The 20,433-nt window shown below is 49.6% G+C and overlaps 1 protein-coding gene across 2 annotated transcripts in view; it reads left to right on the top strand.

Moving 5' to 3' along the window:
- MEI1 (meiotic double-stranded break formation protein 1) overlaps positions 1-19,678 on the top strand; it is a 53,534-nt gene extending 33,856 nt beyond the window's left edge. For both annotated transcript variants that reach the window (XM_084748334.1, XM_084748335.1), the window contains 12 exons: positions 1,964-2,242; positions 6,451-6,616; positions 8,048-8,152; positions 9,814-9,924; positions 10,408-10,568; positions 13,236-13,317; positions 13,485-13,660; positions 16,051-16,132; positions 17,017-17,123; positions 18,195-18,326; positions 18,646-18,758; positions 19,473-19,678. In XM_084748334.1, the coding sequence (XP_084604460.1) occupies positions 1,964-2,242; positions 6,451-6,616; positions 8,048-8,152; positions 9,814-9,924; positions 10,408-10,568; positions 13,236-13,317; positions 13,485-13,660; positions 16,051-16,132; positions 17,017-17,123; positions 18,195-18,326; positions 18,646-18,758; positions 19,473-19,518 (1,560 nt within the window). In that variant the 3' untranslated portion in view covers positions 19,519-19,678. The remainder of the gene's footprint in view (positions 1-1,963; positions 2,243-6,450; positions 6,617-8,047; positions 8,153-9,813; positions 9,925-10,407; positions 10,569-13,235; positions 13,318-13,484; positions 13,661-16,050; positions 16,133-17,016; positions 17,124-18,194; positions 18,327-18,645; positions 18,759-19,472) is intronic.
- The last annotated feature ends 755 nt before the right edge of the window (positions 19,679-20,433 follow it).

Genomic DNA, 20,433 nt, shown 5'->3' with positions numbered 1-20,433 from the left:
AGATTTTCTACTCAAACAAATATTTATAGCTATTTTTCCCAGTCTCAGATTTAGTGCAGAACTACCAATCTCTCCCCCTCCCTCCCTCCCTCCCTCCTTCTGTCTCTCTCTCTCTCTCCCTCCCTCCCTTCTTCTTCCTCTTCCTCCTCCTCCTTCTTCTTCTTTTTCCCTCCCCCCCCTCCTTTTCCCCCCTAAAACAAATGAACACCTGGTGAATGATCTTGGCTCTTTTTTTTTTGAGGCAGCAGCTCATGTGTTGGCTTTAATTCGTTACTTAGCTATTTAATGACCTTGCCCTTGTGACCCTCCTGGCTCTACCTAAGCAAGCATTCTACCTCATGAGTTCTGCCCACCCCCCGCTTTTTAAAGATTTGGTTTTTATGCCTTTGGAGCCCAGAGAGAGGTGTCAGATTCCCTGTGACGAGAGTTACAGGTGGCTATGAGCTGCCTGACCAGGTTCTAGGACTGAACTCAGGTCTTCTGCAAAACTAGTAAGTGCTAATTTTTTTTTTTTCGAGACAGGGTTTATCTGTGTAACCTTGGATGTCCTAGACTTGCTTTGTAGACTAGGCTGGCCTCGAACTCACAGTGATCCACCTGCCTCTGCCTCCCGTAGTAAGTGCTCTTGAACGTGTAGGCATCTGTAGTGCCCGCCCCTCTTTTTAAAACAAGCTGTTGCTCTAGCTCAGCAACAAATCTCCCTCCCTTTCTCCCCAGCCCCCCCACCTCCCACTTCTTGGTTTCTCGAGACGGGGTTTCTCTGGGTAACCTTGGCTATCCTAGACTCGCTTTGTAGACCAGGATGGCCTCCAACTCACAGAGATCTACTTGCCTCTGCAAGTGCTGGGATTACAGGTGTGAGCCGCTGTGTCTTTTCTCTTTCCTGTGACAGGGTCTCTCAGTGTAGCCCTGGCTATCCTGGGCCTCACTATGTAGACCCGGCTGGCCTTGAACTCAGAGATCTGCCTGCCTCTGCTGGGATTAGAAACATGCGCCATTACACCCAGCTAAGCCACCAGTTTCTAATGGGTTTTTTCTTTCCCCTCTTTATTCGGTCTAGGCCCCCACCCTATGGGATGGTGACACACTCAGGACAGCTCTTCCTCCACTTCACTACCTAAGTAGTGTCTCTGGAAATGCCCTCACAGACACACTGGGGGATGCCTAACAAGCCTGGGCATTTCCCAAGCAACCCAATCCTTTTGTTAATCTTTATTGTCAAGATTAACTAAGGAGTCTGAACGTTGGTCAGTTTTCTGTGGGAAAGGAGTAGGTTTTCGGGTTTTAGTAAATGATTCAACACACAGCTGCTTCCTCCCTTCTGAGCTAGACCCTCCGCTGGTGCACCTGCCCCCACACAGTCCAGGGCAAGAGACACACATATTAGTCATTAGTTGTCATAGTAGGGCTGGCTTCCTCAGCCTCAGCACTACTTTTATCTGCTCCCCTCCACCCCGTGGGGATCTTTGCTGTGCCTTGCAGGGTCTTTAGCAGCACCCGTGTGGTCGCCATAGCAGAAGCCAGTAGCACTTCCCCAGTCGTGGTAATCATGAATGCCTCCAGACTGTACCAAACATCACACAGGGAGCAAAGCCACTCCTGGTTCAGAACTGCCATTACAAAGTAAATACTAAGCCAGGCGTGGTGGCGCACTCCTTTAATTCCAGCACACAGGAGGCAGAGGCAGGCGGATCTCTGTGAGTTCGAGGCCAGCCTGGCCTACAGAGTGAGTCCAGGACAGCCAAAGCTACACAGAGAAACCCTGTCTCGGGGGAAACAAAAACAAAAACAAAACAACAACAACAACAACAAAAGTAAGCAGTGTGTGGTTTTCTCACCAGGAGCACTGGGGCCAGCAGTGAGATGTCCTAGGATGCTGCGGTGCCAATACATTTCCTTCAGTCATTAGTTATGTTCTTGGGGTCTCTGCAAGGTATATTTAGTTGTTTTCTTTTCCCTCTAGTCTGTGGTCAGCGCAATCAGGAAATTCCTAGAGGGCATCTCAGACCTGCACGTGGTCTACACGCACCACCCGCTCCTGCTCAGGCTCTTCCTGGTGTATCCAGGATTGATGAGTAGGTTTGGGTACCGGGTCTTGGAACTTTGGTTCTCTTGGGAAGAGAGCAGCTATGAGGACCTAGGTGACGACGACGCGTCTCCAGGGCGTACCATCTTCCCTGCCAACTTAACAGCCCTGTTCCAGATGCTCAGAAGCGCACCCAGCATCCTACTCATTTTGCTGGTAGGTGCTCTCACTCATTTCAGCCGTCACAGGTGGCCAGGCCTAGGGAGATGTAAACGAGGTTGGTGGAGCGTTTGCATAGTGTGCAGGAAGCCTGCAGCTTCACTGCAGTGTGCATAGACTGGGAGTGGTGATGCAGCCCAGCAGCCCAGCCGGAAGTTCCGGGTCACCCTCAACTGTATAGTGAGTTTAAGGACAGCCTGGGTTTTAAAAGAAGCCGGGAGAGATTGCTGTTTTGTTTTGTTTTTGTGAGTGTAAGCCCTGTTAACTATTCTCAAGTGGCTCTGTAGGTCTTCTGTTGTTACCTATGCGTTCGTGATCCCTGCCGCCTGCTCTTTATATTTTAATTTCCTTTCTTTGCACAGCCCAACTCTTAGAAGTAATTGTCTGCTTCAAACTTTTCACCTCTGTCTCATTGGTTCATCTACCCGTGGGTTTCAGGTCCTGATGCTCCTTAAAACTGCATCCCAACCCGATGCTCCTTAAAACTGCATCCTGACCTGATGCTTCTTAAAACTGCATCCTCATGTTCGCAAGGCAATCTCTGGGCCCCGTTACCCCCATGGGGACTTGTGCATCCTTCTCTCAAGTGCCCTGTTGATGTCGATGGCTTCTACTTTCCTTTTAGTGCTTAAGGTGTGCCATCTCTTGATTTTGATCCTTCTCCTGATGTTCTTCCTCAGACTCTCACAGAGTTCCCTGTCCATGGCCAGGCCTTGAAGGGCCAGCTTCGATGGCCTTCTACCTGTATCCTGATGACCCAGGACTGCACTTCATGTCTGACCACTCTAAGCTCAGTCTTTTTTTTTTTTTTTTGGTAAAGATTTATTTATTGTATATGAGTGCTTTATCTGCAGAAGAGGGTATCAAATAACATTATAGATGGTTGTGAGCCACCATGTGGTTGCTGGGAATTGAACTCAGGACCTCTGGAAGAGCAGGTGGTGCTCTTAACCACTGAGCCATTTCTCCAGCCCCTCTAAGCTCAGTCTTAATCTTTTTTTTGTTTTGTTTTTTGAGACAAGGTTTCTCTGTGTAGCCTTGGCTGTCCTAGACTCGCTTTGTAGACCAGGCTGGCCTCGAACTCACAGTGATCCGCCTGCCTCTGCGCCACCAAGCCCAGCTTCAGTCTTAATCTTTTAAAATATTTACTTATTTATTTATTATGTATGCAGTGCTCTGCCTGCATGTATACCCGCAGGCCAGAAGAGGGCACCAAATCACATTACAGATGGTTGCGAGCCACCACAGGGTTCCTGGGACTTGAACTCAGGACCTCTGGAAGAGCAGTCAGTGCTTTTAACCTCTGAGCCATCTCTCCAGCCCCTAAACTCAGCCTTATAATGCCAACCATGTACTTAGCATGTAGGAGCTCCTCGGAATGGAGGCGTGCCTCAGTGGTAGAGTGCGTGCTTGGAAGGCATGAGGTACTGAGTTCATAAATAAGTAAGCATCTAAATCTATAATCTCGAAAAGGTGCAGCCCGTTATCTCTTCCTTTGGTTCCTCTCATAGTTTGGGCCTTGCTAGGATAAAGACTGCCACCTAACCTTCCACCAGAGCAGGCGGAAATCTCCCTGGACCACCGGTTTCCATGGAAACAACTACTTAGAAGAAGCAGGCAAAAGAGAAAGTGAATCTCAGAAGACCACATCCTTAGATCCCATGTTCTCAGGAAATGATGAGGTGACTAGCTAGGCCTGGCTGCCCCAGGTGCCCTTCTTGGAGGTGGTTGCATCAGGGCACAGGAGTCTTTTTCCTTTGCCAACCTTAAGGGCCGGATGCTGCTTACAGATGGGCCCTGGAGGCTTTTCTGTAGTCCAGGTAAAACGGAGAGCCAGTGGCTGGGAGGTGCTATTCAGGGATATTAAATGCGTGCTACATTTAGGTGATGTGTTCTCATCGCTGGCTGAGTCTGAGCTAGGTAGTGTTCACATATGAGATGCTCATGACTTGCCCCACGTACTAAGGTTCACAGCCCAGACTGGAGACCACAGCTATGGAGAAACAGCAGCGCTGAAAAGAGCAGCCACAACAGCTTTGTCTTCTGCTCACACAAACGCTTCCCACCATTCCTTCCCAGCTTTCAGCCACAGGAGGGAAAAGGGTCTAAAAATATGTGCTAGGGACCAATTTCTGGCTCTGATATGGTAATTAACAGCTGAAAACAAAGCTGCTAATTGCCACTCTTATCAATGGGTGGTCTTACACAGATGCTGTTTAGCTGTGGAAAACAAGGATGTCACAGATGGTGTGTTCTAAGTCTGGACAGTTTTGGGCAGTTGGAAATGCAGTGGGCCGAGGGTCCGCCCATCTCCTTTTCACTAACCCCAGTGATGAGGTACAAACCAGCGTGCAGGATTTACTGTGGTCAGCAAGGACCCTATAGCCCCTTTCCTCTTAGATCACAAGGCATTAGTGTGACAGGCAAAATCCACGTAACTCCTTTCATTTTGTACCTTTAAAATTCATAGGTTTCTGAGGGAACAGTTTGGGGGCAGTGGGGGAAGAGATGAGCTGGCGAAAGACAAGAGCAATTGGCTTGACCTTTGACCCTGAGTAAATCATTCCTACTTCAGATTTCAGCCTCACACTCTTTAAAGTAGAGGGGTTGGATACAATTATACACACACACACACACACACACACACACACACACAGCATGTATGTTAGGTATATCTTATTATTGTTGTTATTGGAGATAGGGATCCAATATTGAGCCTGAGCTGGCCTGGAGTAGAGCTCAGTATGTAGCCCAGGCTGCCCTTAACCATTAGACCCACCTATCTCAGTCTTCTGAGTTCTAGAATTGTAGTTCGTGCTGTGACATCTATCTTTGACATTGTCTAGGTTTCCTAGATTATCGAGGTGTCATTAGCCCTCCACTTTGTGACTCTGTCTGCCCGGAGATGTATTTTTTGAGTCTCTATGAGGTGGCAGAGGTAAAGCTGCCCTCTCTCCTTCCCTGTATTTAATAATACACTGTTGTAGAATTTACAACTACTATTCGTCTCTTTGAGGCACTGTCTTATTCTGTAGCCTGGGCTAACCTGGAAATTAATCCGTAGCTCAGGCCAGCCTCACACATATGGAAGTCCTCATCCCGAGTTATAGGTGTAAGCTACCACGTCTGGCTCGCTACTCCTCTCTTGACAGACCCAACCAATCGGCCTTAAATCCCCCCATTGACACCTCCTATTAGGAAGATATGAAAATGTGTAGACACATACAGCTACGCTATAAAACCACTGCACTGACACGGGCCTGGGGTCCAATTGAGCAGCTGCTACAGATATCATCACTGATTCTCCAAAGCCCAAGCCTAAGCTCTCGCTCCCTCATTCCGCCCACCCAGTGCTCAGCACACCAGGATCCGTTTGGCTAAAGTGCCCTGCAGTCACGTCTCTCTGCATTATCGGGAGCTGTTCCCTCTCTAGAGGCAGCCTTTGTTTGACCTTGGCTTCATAGCACCCTATCCTAACTGGCTGGACACATTGGCTTGTCCGAAGGCATCGGCTTAGTCCAGCTGGTAGGCGCCAGGAGCTATCAGCGACAGCTCCTGGTGCCCCTGCTGCCTGTTTTGCCTTCAACATACGCTCGTTAAAATAACTCAGAAAGCAAAACAAAATAAAATGTTCTTTTCCATCTCCTGAACCCAAGGCCTTCACAGCTTGGGGCAGGGACGGCGCAGTTGCCATGGCGGCGGAGAAGGGGCCTGACCTGGTTCTTACTTCTCGTCCCAAGGCCTGAATCTATCGCAGCCAATTCTTTCCCTGCCCTCTGACATCCTGGCCTCTGTGCTCTCTCCTGGTTCTCAGGTTCCTGGTCCTAAGACAAGAGAACAACTTCTTCTTGACCTTAATACTTTAGGTTACAGGAGAGAGAGGCATCCTGAGACCTACGTTCACATCCTTGGTGGCATTCACTGGCTTTCCGTGACCTCAGGCAAATCCTATGATGTCCCTTAGCCTCTCTGCATCTTGGTGAAATGAGGGGGGGGGGGGGCGGGGACGGACTCTTCTCCAAGACTTGTGAGGTGTCCGCGTATCTGCCGGAACCTTTGGTACAAAGTAAGATGCCAAGTTAGGACGCACTCAGCGTTCGTGAACCGGGCTTCATCCACGTTTTAACCCCCGCCCCTCTTTTCCTGCACTGTCTACCTGGCCCCGGCTGTGTGCTCTCAGAGCCCTGGCTTCCTTCTTCTCTCAGGACCTCGTCTATTCCAGTGCCATGGGCACAGCGCGCAAGGTCCTCATCGTCCTGAAGACCTTCCTGCGGGAGAATGAAGACGTGGAAGTGGGCGGTCTCATTCGAGGCCACTTCCTGCTCATCCTGCAGCGCGTGCTGGTGGAGTATGGAGCCCCCACGTCGGGAGGTCAGTTCCCCTTGGACGTGTTTTGGCATGCAGAGGAGACCATTCTATTTTGGTGAAAGCGTGCTCTAAGAAAGGGAATCAGGTTTTGCAACCAAAGAGAAACCAGGCCAGTCCCTACCCTGGCACACAGCGTGTGCTCAGAGCTGTTTGTCAAAAAAAAAAAATGGCAGCTCCCAAAGGGAAAAAGAAAGTAGAAATCTGGGGGAGGCTGGCAAACCAGCAGGGCTGTGGGAGTAGGGTGGCTCTGTGATGTGTTGACTCCCCAGTGAGATCTGCCAGCAGCCCCGGAAGCTGGCTTTTCAGTATGAAGAAACTCAAATTTTCAGTTGATTTGACTTTAGCAAAAAAAAAAAAAAATTTTTTTTAAATGGCTTTTTTTTTTTCTTTGAAAATCTGATATTGTTTTTTTAAGGGATGATCTCATTTAGCCCAGGCTGGCCAAAACTTCATAGAGATCCACCTGCCTCTGCCTCCCGAATGTTAGGATTAAAGGTGTGTGCTACCACCAATCCTGGCTCTGACCAAGCTAGCCTTGAACTCACAGAGACCCACTGTCTTTGCTTTCTGAGTGCTGAGATTAAGGCTATCGCTACCACACCTGGCCCAAGAATCTGATTTTTACTCCCAACCCCCCACCCTAGACAGGGTTTCTCTGTGTAGCCCTGGCTGTTCTGGATCTTGCTCTGTAGACCAGGCTGGCCTTGAACCCACAGAGATCCTCCTGCCTCTGCCTCCTGAGTGCTGGGATTAAAGGCACCACCTGGCACTCTTTATTTTCTTTCTTTCTTTTAAAATAGTTTTTATTTTAAGTGCATTGGTGTGAGGGTGTCAGATCACTCATAACTAGAGTTGCAGACAGTTGTGAGCTGCCATGTGGGTGCTGGGAATTGAAGCCAGGTCCTTTGAAAGAGCAGACAGTGCTCTTAACCACTGAGCCATCTCTCCAGCCCCCAGCGCTTTATTTTCTTAACTGCAAAATAGGAATAAAAGTCCCTGTTTCCCTTGTTTTTTTATTTATTTTATTTTATTTTATTTTATTTTATTTTGGTTTTTCGAGACAGGGTTTCTCTGTGTAGCCTTGGCTGTCCTGGACTCACTTTGTACACCAGGCTGGCCTCGAACTCACAGCGATCCGCCTGCCTCTGCCTCCCGAGTGCTGGGATTAAAGGTGTGCGCCACCACGCCCTGCTGTTTCCCTTGTTTTTTTAATGGATTTAAGTGAAGTCATAGATTCCCAATAGCTACCCAGAGTTGGCATCCATGAGAAGGAGTCGGGGAACAGGAGTGAATCCCAGCAAGATACCAGATTAGATTTCCCTTGAGAGCAGAGAGCCAGGCCTCTTCACTTAGGGCTGTTTGTGGTGGGGGAGGTATCTGACCTCTGGGTGGGCTGCCCTTGGCCCTCTGAGCAGTCCGTTCCGTTCCTCACAGCCTCGGGGAACCTGCCGCTGCTGCTGAACCTCCTGTCCTTGGTGCAGCTGAGGAACGAGTCGGAGCAAGACCTGGACAGCATGGCCATGAAGCTGCTTCATCAAGGTGCCTTGGCTGCTGCAGATGGTGCCCATGGGCCTGGGGCTAAGTGTGCAGGGGAGTGGGGGCACTCATCAGTGACGGTGTCCCATGCCTTCCGGTGTTCCAGCCTGTTCCCGGGGATGGCTTTCGGCCTCCTCTACTCATTGTAAAATAATACTTGAGAGGTCCTTCCCCCTAAACAAACAAACAAACAAACCAACAGAACCCCAAAACAACAAACCGTACAATTGCTCCACCTGAATCTTTGGCTCTATAAATAGCTGTAATGCTGCATTCCTCTTCCTGGGGGAATGTAAGAAAATGTCTAAATTCTACTCAGCTAGGGCACCGACAGACCACAGAAAGGATTCCATCCCAGGTCAGCCAGTGAATTTGCTGGGATAAAGGACAAGGATGACTCAAAGGTGGTAGCATCATTGAACGCCCTAACTAGGTGTGGTGGCACACGCTTTCAATCCCAGCATTTAGGAGGCAGAGTCAGGAGGATCTCTGTGAGTTCAAGACCAGCCTGGGCTATGTTGTGAGTTCCAGGACAGCCACAGCCATGTAGAGAGACCCTGCCTTAGAAGGAGGAGGAGAAAGAGGAGGAGGAGGAGGAGTCCTACCCTAGCATATGCAGCTCATGAAAGACTACAGCACTAGAGTGTCCACTCTGAATTCTGGTGAATTGATAGGAGTCAAGTTAGTCAGAAAGCAGCGATGTAAGAATAGAGAACACAACATGCTGGGCGTGGTGGCGCACGCCTTTATTCCCCGCACTCGGGAGGCAGAGGCAAGTGGATCTCTGTGAGTTCGAGGCCAGCCTGGTCTGAAAAGTGAGTCCAGGACAGCCAAGGCTACACTGAAAAACCCTGTCTCTGGGGAAAAAAATAGAGAACACCCCAGATATTATGGTGTCTGCCTGTAACCATAGAAATATAGAAGTGAGGTACGGAGACTGTAAAGTCAAGGTCAAACGAGGATTATACAGCAAGGCTTTCTTTAAAAAGAAATAAACTGGGCTGGAGAGATGGCTCAGCGGTTAAGAGCACCGTCGGCTCCTACAGAGGTTCTGAGTTCAATCCCCAGCAACCACATGGTGGCTCACAACCATCTATAATAAGATCTGGTGCCCTCTTCTGGCCTGCGGACACACATGCAGGCAGAACACTGTATGTAATAAATAAATAAATCTTTAAAAAAAGAAAGAAAGAAACCTTGAGACCTTGTTTTTAAAACAGGGGTGGTGGGGGGAGGAGGCATGGAGAAGGGAGGATAGCAAGTACATAAAAATGTCCATCCAGCATCACAGAACCCCCTTGGGAATGCAGCAGGCGCTTGCTCGCTGATAGTTAAGAGGCTGCAAGTTCTTAGGGCACGAGGGTTACTGCCAAGATGGCAGGCTGACCTCTGCACAGTGAGGGTCCCCGTGACAAGGGAACTCATACCATCCAGACTGCCGTTTGGTTGCGGCTTGCTTATGTGCCTTGTCCAGAGGGAAGGTGTGAACAAATATGCCTTCAGGTTTGTCACTGCCTTTCTCCCCCATCGGCTGAAGGATGATTTCGGACTGGCGTCTGACATCAGTGGGCTGTGGGCCAGCATCGGTGTGAAGTGTGAGGGCGCTTAAACCGTGGTGTGCCATGCCGTGCTGTGGGTTACCTGCGGACTCTGGTTTCTTGCAGTGAGCAAGCTGTGTGGGAAGTGCAGCCCCGCAGATGCAGACATCCTGCAGCCCTCCTTCAATTTCTTGTATTGGAGTCTTCATCGGACCACACCCTGTAGCCAGAAAAGAGGTAAAGGGGCCCAGGCAGAGTCGCCCAAGAGGCCAATGTCAGGGCTTCTTGATGCCCTTGGGTTTTTCTTCTTCAAGAAATATCTAGGGGTCTGTGTGTGGCTGACAACGATAGAAACTCCCTGATTCTGGTGTTTTTGTTTGTTTGTTTGGGTTTGGCTTTTTTTTTTTTTTTTTTTTTTTGGTTTGGGGTTTTCGTTTTTGTTTTTTAGACAGATTTCTCTGTGTTAGCCTTAGCTGGCCTGGACTGGCTTTGTAGACCAGGCTGGCCTTGAACTCACAACGATCCACCTGCCTCTGCCTCCCGAGTGCTGGGATTAAAGGCATGTGCCACCACTCCTGGCGATTCCCCAATTCTGATAGTCTGTCATTCAAGGCTCCTTAGGTTGCTTCAATGGTTCATTTGTTTGGTTTTATGAGCTGGGAGCCCTACTGGGTACTCAGGTGCTAAGCTGGATGGGTGCCCTCCCCTCTCCTGCCTCAGCTGCTGCTGTACTGCTGAGCAGCACAGCCTTGATAGAGCTTCTGGAGAAGATGCTGGCCCTCACCTGGACAGAAGCAGGCTCTCCCAGGACTTCACTGCTCTGCTCTGCCTGGCTGCTTACAGCCTCCTTCTCTGCACAGCAGCACGATGGCAATTTGCAGGTTCGTATCCAGTGTCGTGTCTTTGGGACATGAGACCCCAGTGGGAGAAGTGGCAGAACTTCTGAGCTCTGTCTCCAGTCCTGTGGCATACTAGATGTGTGACCTGGGCAAAATACCTAACTGTTCTGCGTTTCTTACCTACAAAGTGGGACGTGAGGGAGACAGGGTTGTTGACAGCTTGGTTTATATTACTCTTTTAAAACACAGAATGGAGCTGAGTGTGGTGGCGCACCCCTTTAATCCCATCACTCAGAAGCAGAGGCAGGTGGATCGCTGTGAGTTGGAGGCCAGCCTGGTCTACAAAGAGAGTCCAGGACAGCCAAGGCTAACACAGAGAGACCCTGTCTCAAAAAAACAAAAACAAAACAAAACAAAAAAAACGCAGAATGGATCACCTATATGTTGGGCTGTATTCTTGGCACAGAAAAATTAAAAAATGACTATACTATTTGCTTAACCCTTAGGGAAGGTGCATGCTAAGTAAAGGCTTGAATTAAGACTGTATGTCACGGGCTGGAGAGATGGCTCAGTGGTTAAGACCGCCTGCTCTTCCAAAGGTCCCAAGTTCAATTCCCAGCAACCACATAGTGGCTCACAACCATCTGTAATGTGATATGGCGCCCTCTTCTGGCTTGCAGGAGTACATGCAAGCAGAGCACTGTATACACAATAATAAATAAATAAATCTTAAAAAAAAAAAAGACTGTACGTCACAAAGGCAGTGGGCAAAGGTGCTCTAGGCAGAAAGTACAGTGTGAGCAAGGGTATAACAACGCACAGTTTTGGGACTTGGGACATGTATTTCAGGGATAAGCTGGCCTAGAACGAGAGAGCGAGCAAATAGATTGGTTTAGACAAGAAGGCAGGAGCCACAGCTGTGACCTTGGAGTGCCCAGTGGCAAGATGTAAAGTGCCACATGTAGTTAGCTGTCATTGTCACTGTTGGAGGTGGGTGCGGGGAATATGACAGTAGTGAACATATACACAGAAAACCTCATTTCCTTCTGAAGGACCTTGTCATCCCAGCACCCTGTGTGAACCCCACTCTTGGCTATTTCATATTTGAGTGTCTTTTGCCCCCCAAGACTAGCTGTTGTGCATGGATAGAAACTACCCCTAAACTTCTGTGGTGTTCACACAGCGTGGCGGTGCTGCCAACCTTGTGATGGCCACACGGGCAGTTTGTTAGAAGGGAAATCTGGTTTTTTTTGGCTGTTAACTGTGGTGAAAAGCCATAGCAGTTATGTGCTGTGGCAGACCCTGCAGGGTGATGCCTGGGGTTGTTTTTTTTGTTTATTATTTGTTGAGACAGGATTCCAATGTGTAGCCCTGGAACTTGCCGTTGCAGATTGGATTGGTCTCCACCTCAGAGATCTGCCTGCCTCTGCCCCTGAAATGGTGGTGGGATTAACCACCGACGTGTATAACCATGCCTGTCCGTTATGTATTTCTATTGTTTCATTGAGACAGCGTGTCATGTGGCCCAGGCTGGCCTCAGATTGGCTCTGTAGCTGATTCTGGCCTTAAGTCCTTATCCTCCTGCCTCTGCCTCCCAAATGTGATTTTATAGGCTAGGGCGACTGTCCCACCCTTGATTCAGAGCAGAAACCTTCCCTATCTTTCTCTGTGAGGAGCTTGGGCCACTTACACTTCTGTGGTGATGAGCCTGGTGGAGCCCGCCTCTCCTTTCTGACTGTGCCTGGCCATCAGTTGACGATCAGCTGTGCCCCAGCTCTGATGCCCTAATCCAGTGTAGGATGTTTAAGGAATTTCTTTGTGCTGGACTATGAGCCAAGCGGAGTAGTGGCTCCCGCCCTCTGACAGCTCAGCTCGTGGTGGTAGCGGTGAGTGGAACAGGCCAGCTTTGAATCTAGCTCCTTGTTTGGACACAGGGCTTGTGTTAACTTATCCTGCTCCTGAGCCAGTCACCAGACTAAGTCAGGAGGGAGGGAAAGCGGGAAGCACTGGTTTTGTTTCAGAGATGAAGGAAGCTAGGCAGGAGGAGACAGATGCAGTGGCTTACCCAAGGCCAGACGGCTGGCCTTTCCTCCCGCCCCCCCCACCCCCACCCCAAGATAGGGTTTCTCTGTGTAGCCTTGGCTGTCCTGGACTAACTTTATAGACCAGGCTGGTCTCAAACTCACAATGATCCACCTGCCTCTGCCTCCCCAGTGCTGGGATTAAAGGTGAGCGCCACCACCGCCCGGCCAACTGGCCTTTCTTTATATTTGTATAGCAATTCATTATGTAGTGCAGACTGGCCTCAGACCCACAATCCTCCTCTCTCAGGGGGTGATGGGCGTGAGCCGCCACACTTGGCTGGAGCCTTGGTTTTGATTTGGTCTGTGGGCCTCTAGGTCTTCCGAGTTAGGTGGCTGGAGCCGGAGACTGGGCCGCAGGTGGGGCCGAGGAAGGCTTCCTGGAGGCTGTTGATGCCGGGGTGACTTCAGAAAGGAGTTAGTTCTCTAGGTGCAGGCTTGGTTGGCCTCCTCACACTTCTGACTTCAGGACTGGGTCAGTGAGGCTCCCAGGGCTCTGTGTCACCTCCCTGTCTGTCTCCACGCAACAAGATGCAACTGGAGGTGGAGCAGGACCTTTTCTGCCCATGTTTCCAGAACACTGATTGGGCTTAGACCGCCCTTCCCCTTCCCTCCCCTTCTCCGCCAGGTCCATCAGACACTATCTGTGGAACTGAACCAAGTGCTGAAGGCTCTCAGTTTTCCAAAGAAAAAGTCTGCGTTGCTGTCAGGTACTGTAGACCTTCCCAGTACGAGGGGGGCAAATCCTTTCCCCTAGATTCTGAGACAGGATCACCCACCTACGTGGTAATTGCTTATCAGCATCGCTCCCCAACCTGGGGGGGGGCGGAAGATGAGGAAGGGGAGGAACTAGGTGTCAGGAATCTTCTGTTTCCAGCTGCCATCCTGCGATTCCTGCGGACAGCCTTGCAGCAAAGCTTTTCCTCTGCCTTGGTGGCCTTGGTACCCTCAGGCGGTCAACCACTGTGCACTCCTGAGGACGCTGTCCTAGCTCCACTGGGCACATCACAAGTGCTGTCCCTGCTTATCGGGCTCCAGAACCTCCTGGTGCAGGTAAGGCTCTTGCTGGGTGGGGCCCTGTTCTCAGGACAACAGGAAAAGATGGCAGAACACCCATTGTGTCACATACCCAAAACCCTGGCATTTGGGAGGTGGAGGCAGGAGGATTAGGACTTCACGATCATTGGGTTGGAGATCTTTAGAGGAGCAGAGAGGACAGAAAGAAGTCTCGTAGGCTGGCATGCACACTACAATTCTGGTCCCGGCTGTGGCTGTCTCCACACTGGAGAGGCAGAGAAGCTCTAGGTGCCTAGTGCACAAGGCTGGATACCTCAGCAGGCCCATTTTGGTGCTGAAGGTTTAAAGCAGCGGTTCTCAATCTGTGGGTCGAGACCCTTTGTGGGGTCACACATCAGGTGTTCACATTACAGTTCATAACAGTAGCAAAATTAGAGTTATGAAGTAGCAATGAAATAACTTTATGGGGGCTGGAGAGATGGCTCAGAGGTTATGAGCTCTGCCTGCTCTTCTGGAAGTTCTGAGTACAGTCCCCAGCAACCACATGATGGCTCACAACCATCTATAATGAGATCTGGTGCCCTCTTCTGGTGTATAGGTATACATACAAGCAGAACACTGTATACATAATAATAAATAAATAAATCTTTAAAAAAAAAAAAAGCTGGTCGGTGGTGGCACACGCCTTTAATCCTAGCCTACATAGTGAGTTCCGGGACAGCCAGGGCTACATACTCAAAACCAACAAAGTAATTTTAAAAAAGCAGGCACCAGATTAGACTAAAGCATCAGATTTCATCCTCTGTGTGTATGTGTGTATGAGTGTGAGTGTGTGGTGTGTGAAGGCCAGAGGAGAACCCTACCTTTCACTCCTTAGGTGCTATATATTCCCAGGTTTTATTGTTGTTAGTTTTGTTTGTGAGACAGGGTTTCTCTGTGTTGCCCTGGCTGTCCTGGAACTCACACTGGGGACCAGGCTGGCCTCAAATCCACAGATCTGCCTGCCTGCCTGTTTCCCAAGTGCTGGGATTAAAGGTGTGCACCACCATACCTGGCTATTCCACTTTGTTTTTGAGGCAGAGTCTCACACTGGCCTGGGACTCACTGACTGGGCTAGACTGGCCAGCCAGTGAGCCCCGAGGAGCTGCCCGTCTCTAACCTCCTCATCGTTGAGACTGCACGAGCACATTACCACAGCCCGCTAGCTTGTGTGGATTCTGTCAGCTGAACTCAGGTCCTCCTGCTCAACGCAGCACGTTAGCAAGTGAGCCATCTCTTGGGTCCCAGGTAGCAGCTTTGCTGCTGTTGAGTGCCCTGGCACAATATAACTGGGATCTAGGGTGAGAATGAACTTACTCCTTGATCTGGAAGTTCAGCAAGGAGCACAGATGAAGACCCTTTTAAAAGCTTCAGAAGGTGCTCGAGAGATGGCTTAGCACAACAGTTCTCAACTTCCCTAACACTGTAACCCCTTAGTACAGTTCCTCACATCGTGGCGACACCCCCCAACTATAAAGTTATTTTCAACGATACTTCATAGCTGTAATTTTGTTACTGTTAAGAATCCTAATGTAAACCGGGTGTGGTGGCGCACGCCTTTAATCCCAGCACTCGGGAAGCAGAGGCGGGCGGATTGCTGTGAGTTCGAGGCCAGCCTGGTCTACAAAGTGAGTCCAGGACAGCCAAGGCTACAGAGAGACCCTGTCTCGAAAAACCAAAAAAAAAAAAAAAAAAAAAAAAAAGAATCCTAATGCAAATATCTGATATACAGCCAGGCATGGTGCACGCACGCCTTTGATCCCAGCACTTGGGAGGCGGAGGCAGGTGGATCTCTGTGAGTTCAAGTCCAGCCTGGTCTACAGAGAAACTCTATCCTGAAAAACAAAACAAAACAAAATGCAGGTCAGCTAGGTGACTCACAAGATAGGGGTTCTTGCTACCCAGTCTGATAACCTAAGTTCCTGACCCCAGCAAGCTATACTCTGACCTTCACATGTACTTTGCAAATGCATGTATCTTTCCCCCAAATAAAGAAAAGTAAATTGTTTTTTGTTTGTTTTTAAATAAGCCTTATCTGGGAAATGGTATAGTCAGAATATATGTATAAAGCCACGAACCAGGTGTGGTAGCACACCTGTAATCCCCGGGGCAAGAGGCAGGAGATTCAGAAGTTCAAGGGCATGCTCAGCCACTTAGTAACTACCAGGCCAACTTTTTCTTTGTTAAAACTAGATATGATGATGAGATGGTGATGATGATGATGATGATGATGATGATGATGATGATGATGATGGTGATGATGACAACGATGATGATCTTAAGAGTTTGAGGCCAGCGTGGACTACATGAGATCCTGACTCACAAAAACAAAAAAAATCCTGACCCTACTTCTACTTTTACTTTTAATGTTGTTTCTTTTCTTTCAGAAAGACCCTCTCTTATCTCAAGCCTGTATTGGCTGTCTGGAAGCCTTGCTCGTCTACCTGCATGCCAGGAGCCCAGACATTGGTACACACCGTCTCTATTCTCTCATTTTCCCATGACCAAGATTGAAGGGAATCAGCCATTGCTATGTTACTGCCCCAGGGGTTTGACAACACAGATGTGGGCACCAAGGACCAGAGTGTTTGCATGAGCTACCTAACCATGGTCACAGAACTCCTGTTTGTTTGTTATGTATGGTGTTCTGCATGTATGCCTGCCAGCCAGAAGAGGGCACCAGATCTCATTATAGATGGTCATGAGCCACCATGTGGTTGAACTCAGGACCTTTGGAAAAACAGACAGTGCTCTTTTTTTTTTTTTTTTTTTTTTTTTGGTTTTTTGAGACAGGGTCTCTCTGTGTAGCCTTGGCTGCCCTGGACTCGCTTTGTAGACCAGGCTGGCCTCGAACTCACAGCAATCCGCCTAGGCAGTGCTCTTAATCTCATCTCTCCAGCCCCGGTCACAGAGCTCTTAAGTAGCGGTTGCCTACCTCTTGTAGTCATGGGAGAGACTTTCACTGAGAGTCCATATGGGCTGGTACAAGTCCAAGCAAGAGACCTCATAAACTCAGCCTGTCTGACTTCCTGCCTGCAGCTGAGAAGCCTCCCACCCCCACTGTCTTTTTTTAAAAAACTTATTTATTATATATACAATGTTCTGCCTTCATGTGAACCAACAGGCCAGAGGAGGGCACCAGAACTCATTACAGATGGCCAGGAACCACCATGTGGTTGCTGGGAATTGAACTCAGGACCTTTGGTCGAACAGCCAGTGCTCTTAACCCCTGAGCCATCTCTCCAGTCCTACCGCCCTTTTTTTTTTAAGCCAATAGGAGAAGCTCCTCTTGGGCTTGCTCCTGGGTCTCTGGAAGAACAGCATTAACACCAGAGGACCAATGTTTCTTGCAGCACTCCATGTGGCTTCCCAGCCCTGGAATCGGTTCTTGCTGTTCACCCTCTTGGATGCTGGAGAGAACGTCTTCCTCAGACCCGAGATTCTGAGACTTATGACTGTGGTAAGTGCAGAAAGGATAGTTCTATGGTGGGAAGACATCAGCTGGGTGTTGCTAAAGAGGTCCAAAACATGATGGTATTTTAGGTGACCCTGATTTTCAAAGAGCAGAGGGGGTGGGTAGCCTTCACCCTACAAGAGAGCTGCCCAGGGCTTTCCTGTAAACAGCTACACCTATTGGTAGGACATGTTTACTCTTATTTCTTTCATGACTCAGTGGCCAGGGCCTGTTGCCATGGGCAGGCCTAGGTTACGAGGCTGTTCATGAGCCACATGCTCTGCTTCCAAAGGTCCCTCATTGTAGAAAAGGAGAAAAGCAAGGAAACAAATGATAGAGTGCTTGGTACACAATAATTCTTATTGAATAAACAACAAAAGAGCAAGCTCACGGATGACATTGAAGCTCATGCGCATCAGAGGTTGGTGTGAAAAAACAGAAGGCGGCCAGGTGTGGTGTTGCACGCCTTTAAGCCCAGCACTCGGGAGGCAGAGGCAGGTGGACCTTTGTAAGCTCCAGGCCAGCTTGGTCTACAGAGTAAGTCCAGGATAGCCAGGGCTATGCAGAGAAACCCTGTCTCGAAAAAAAAAAAACCCCAAAACCAAAAAACAACAACAACAAAAAACAAACCAAACTAACAAAAAAAAACCCTCAAACCCGCCCCCCCCAAACCAGAAGAAAGTAACTGCTTTTGTGACATGTAGGTACTGTTTAAGCCCAGGCTTGAAGGGTTAAAGGACAGGCAGAGACGTGTTGACGTGTTGTGGGGAATGAAGTGAGAGTAGCAGGGTCAAGAGCACATAGGGAGGTTCCAGAACATACACCGTTCGTCCTGACCATGAGTTTGCCATGCAAGGCTTGGGGAGGAGGGAGCCTGGTGAAGTCACTGCGGCCAGCTCTCTCAGGATCTCCGGCTGCCTCATTTGCCCTTTCCCTCTGGCAAGAGAAGCCCATCCATTCTCTCCAACACAGAGCAGGATTCCAGCCCTTAGAATGATCTTCTCAGTTCAGCACTGGGTACAACAGTCCACAGAAAACAGCACCTCCTCTAATAATGGGCGCTTATTTCTGGGCTAGTTTGTGCAGTACCGGAGCAGCAGCGTCCTCTCTCGTGAAGAGGTGGGCCTTATTTTGCAAAGTGCAGCTTTGGCTGACCTGTCAACTCTCTCCATTGACACGCTGCGGGCTCTCCATGGCTTCCTCCTGCAGGTGAGTGGAAAGGGGATCCCATGCAGCTGTGAGGCCAGGCCCTAAAGGCCATCTGCGGAGAGTGGAAACTGTCCACCGAAGCCATTGGGAAGCCGAGAGTATGGGAGGTGGGGACAGTTGAAGAAGGCCTGACCTAGCCAGGTGTGGTGGTGGTGCACACCTGTAATCCCAGCACTCGGGAGGCAGAGGCAGGCAGATGGCTGTGAGTTCAAGGCCAGCTTGGTCTGCAAAGTGAGTCCAGGACAGCCAAGGCTACACAGAGAAATTCTATCTCAAAAAACAACAACCACAAAGCCTGACTTTCCTGTCCCTTCTCCAGGTCCAGAGCATGGGCCTCCTGACTGACCACAGTACAACCCAGACCTTGCAGGCCTCCTTGGAGGGCCTTTGCTCCAGCACCTTTCCAGCCCAGCCACCCGTTCAAGACATGCTGTATCCTTCCTTGCATCTGGGGCCTTTAGCCTGGGCAATATCACCAAGACCACAAAGGCTGTAGCATCATTCCCAGTCCAAGTAGGGAGGGATAGTGATTGGTAAATCCCTGAGAAAGCCCGGGGTTCCTTAGCAGTCATGAGAGCACACAGCATGGTAGCAGCACCCAGAAAGCTGAGAATAAAGCCCAGGTTGTCCTGGTGGCCAGGACAGGAAACAGCCTGTTTCCTAGGTTGTGGTGGGGACATTATAGTGCCCGTGTGTGTGGAGGAGGAATGGTCCTCATCCCTCATGACCGCTTCCCTGGCTATCCCTTCTCCTTTTATGAAATAGTTCCCGGTTATATAGCAACTATTTGGTCCCAATTTTGGAATCCCCGACACCTATTTTAGAAGCATCCATGTTTGCTGGCCATGGTGGTGCACACCTTTAATCCCAGCATTCGGGAGGCAGAGGCAGAGGCAGAGGCAGGAGGATCACTGTGAGTTCGAGACCAGCCTTGTCTACCAAGCGAGTGTAGGACAGCCAGGGCTACACAGAGAGACCCTGTCTCAAAAAACCAAAAAAAAAAAAAAAAAGGGAAGAAGAGGCATCCATGCTATTATCTGACCATTCTTGTCCTTTGGGGGTTCCGGAAGTGTGATATTCCCGAAAGCACCACAAGGGTACTTTGGCTCCATTTCTCTCCTATTCTCCTCTCATGTTTCACACCAGCTGCCTTGGAGGTGTGTCTGTTTCCCTGTCCCACATCAGAGACTGAGCCTTAGGACATAAAGGCCCAGAAACAGAAACAACTGAGGCCTGTAGACTTAAATTCAGGACATAATTGTTGAGGGGAAAATGACAATCTCAGTCCTTCGTCTGGAGCTACTTTACTCCACTGTGGAAATGGAATCCGGAAATAAAGTGACGTGTTTACATCCGGGTGTGGGCTTTCACTCTGAACTCGTCTTTCTGCACCTTGTCCCTCAGCTAGTCAGTTGGACGCTGGCTTATTTCAGCAAACGACGGAGGGAGGCAGAGTGGAGCGTGACATCACTTAAGGAGCACGTGCAGAGTGCCTCACAGTAATTGTACCATAGGGAACACACGGAGGCCCCGAGCTGGGAGGGCAGAGATAGGCCTTGTGGTTGGAACTTTGAGAGGCACTTCACCTCAGGTGGACATGAGGAGAGCTATAAATCTCAGGCTGAGAAAAATCAAACCCTCAGTCGGCCTCACTGAGCAAACCTGCCTCAGCTCCCCTCGCTCAAGCCAGCTCTCTCAAAGCCCTTTTCTATACCGACATGGGCAGTGGTCATTCAACCTCTACCGTCGCTGGCTGCTGGCAGACACCTCTGCCCACATCTGTTTGTGTATCAGCTCAGCCTTGACCTCTGCGCTCTAACTGGCCCATCCACCTGTCTTCCCGGTTATAGCTGGGGTCATAGCCCCCACTCCCGAGCAAGACTGAAGACATAAGAACAAACGGAGAACTCTAGTTAAGAAATTAGTTGCCTGGAGGGAAAAGTAAAGTTCTGCTAGGTTCCTTAAAAAGTTCTTCGGATCTTGCGAACTGCGGTTTAAAATGGACTCGTGATGAGACGTCAGGCACCGCGCTTAAAGCGCCGAGGCAGCCAGGGTTTCGGGCCGGGGTTTGCTGACGCGCTTTAAGCGGGGAAAAGTCCTCGCGGGC

Source organism: Acomys minous, assembly GCF_964271855.1.
Source record: "Acomys minous genome assembly, chromosome: 12".
Lineage (NCBI taxonomy): Eukaryota > Metazoa > Chordata > Mammalia > Rodentia > Muridae > Acomys > Acomys minous.
The sequence above is the reverse complement of the archived record's forward strand: the minus strand, read 5'-3'. Positions and strand labels throughout refer to the sequence as shown.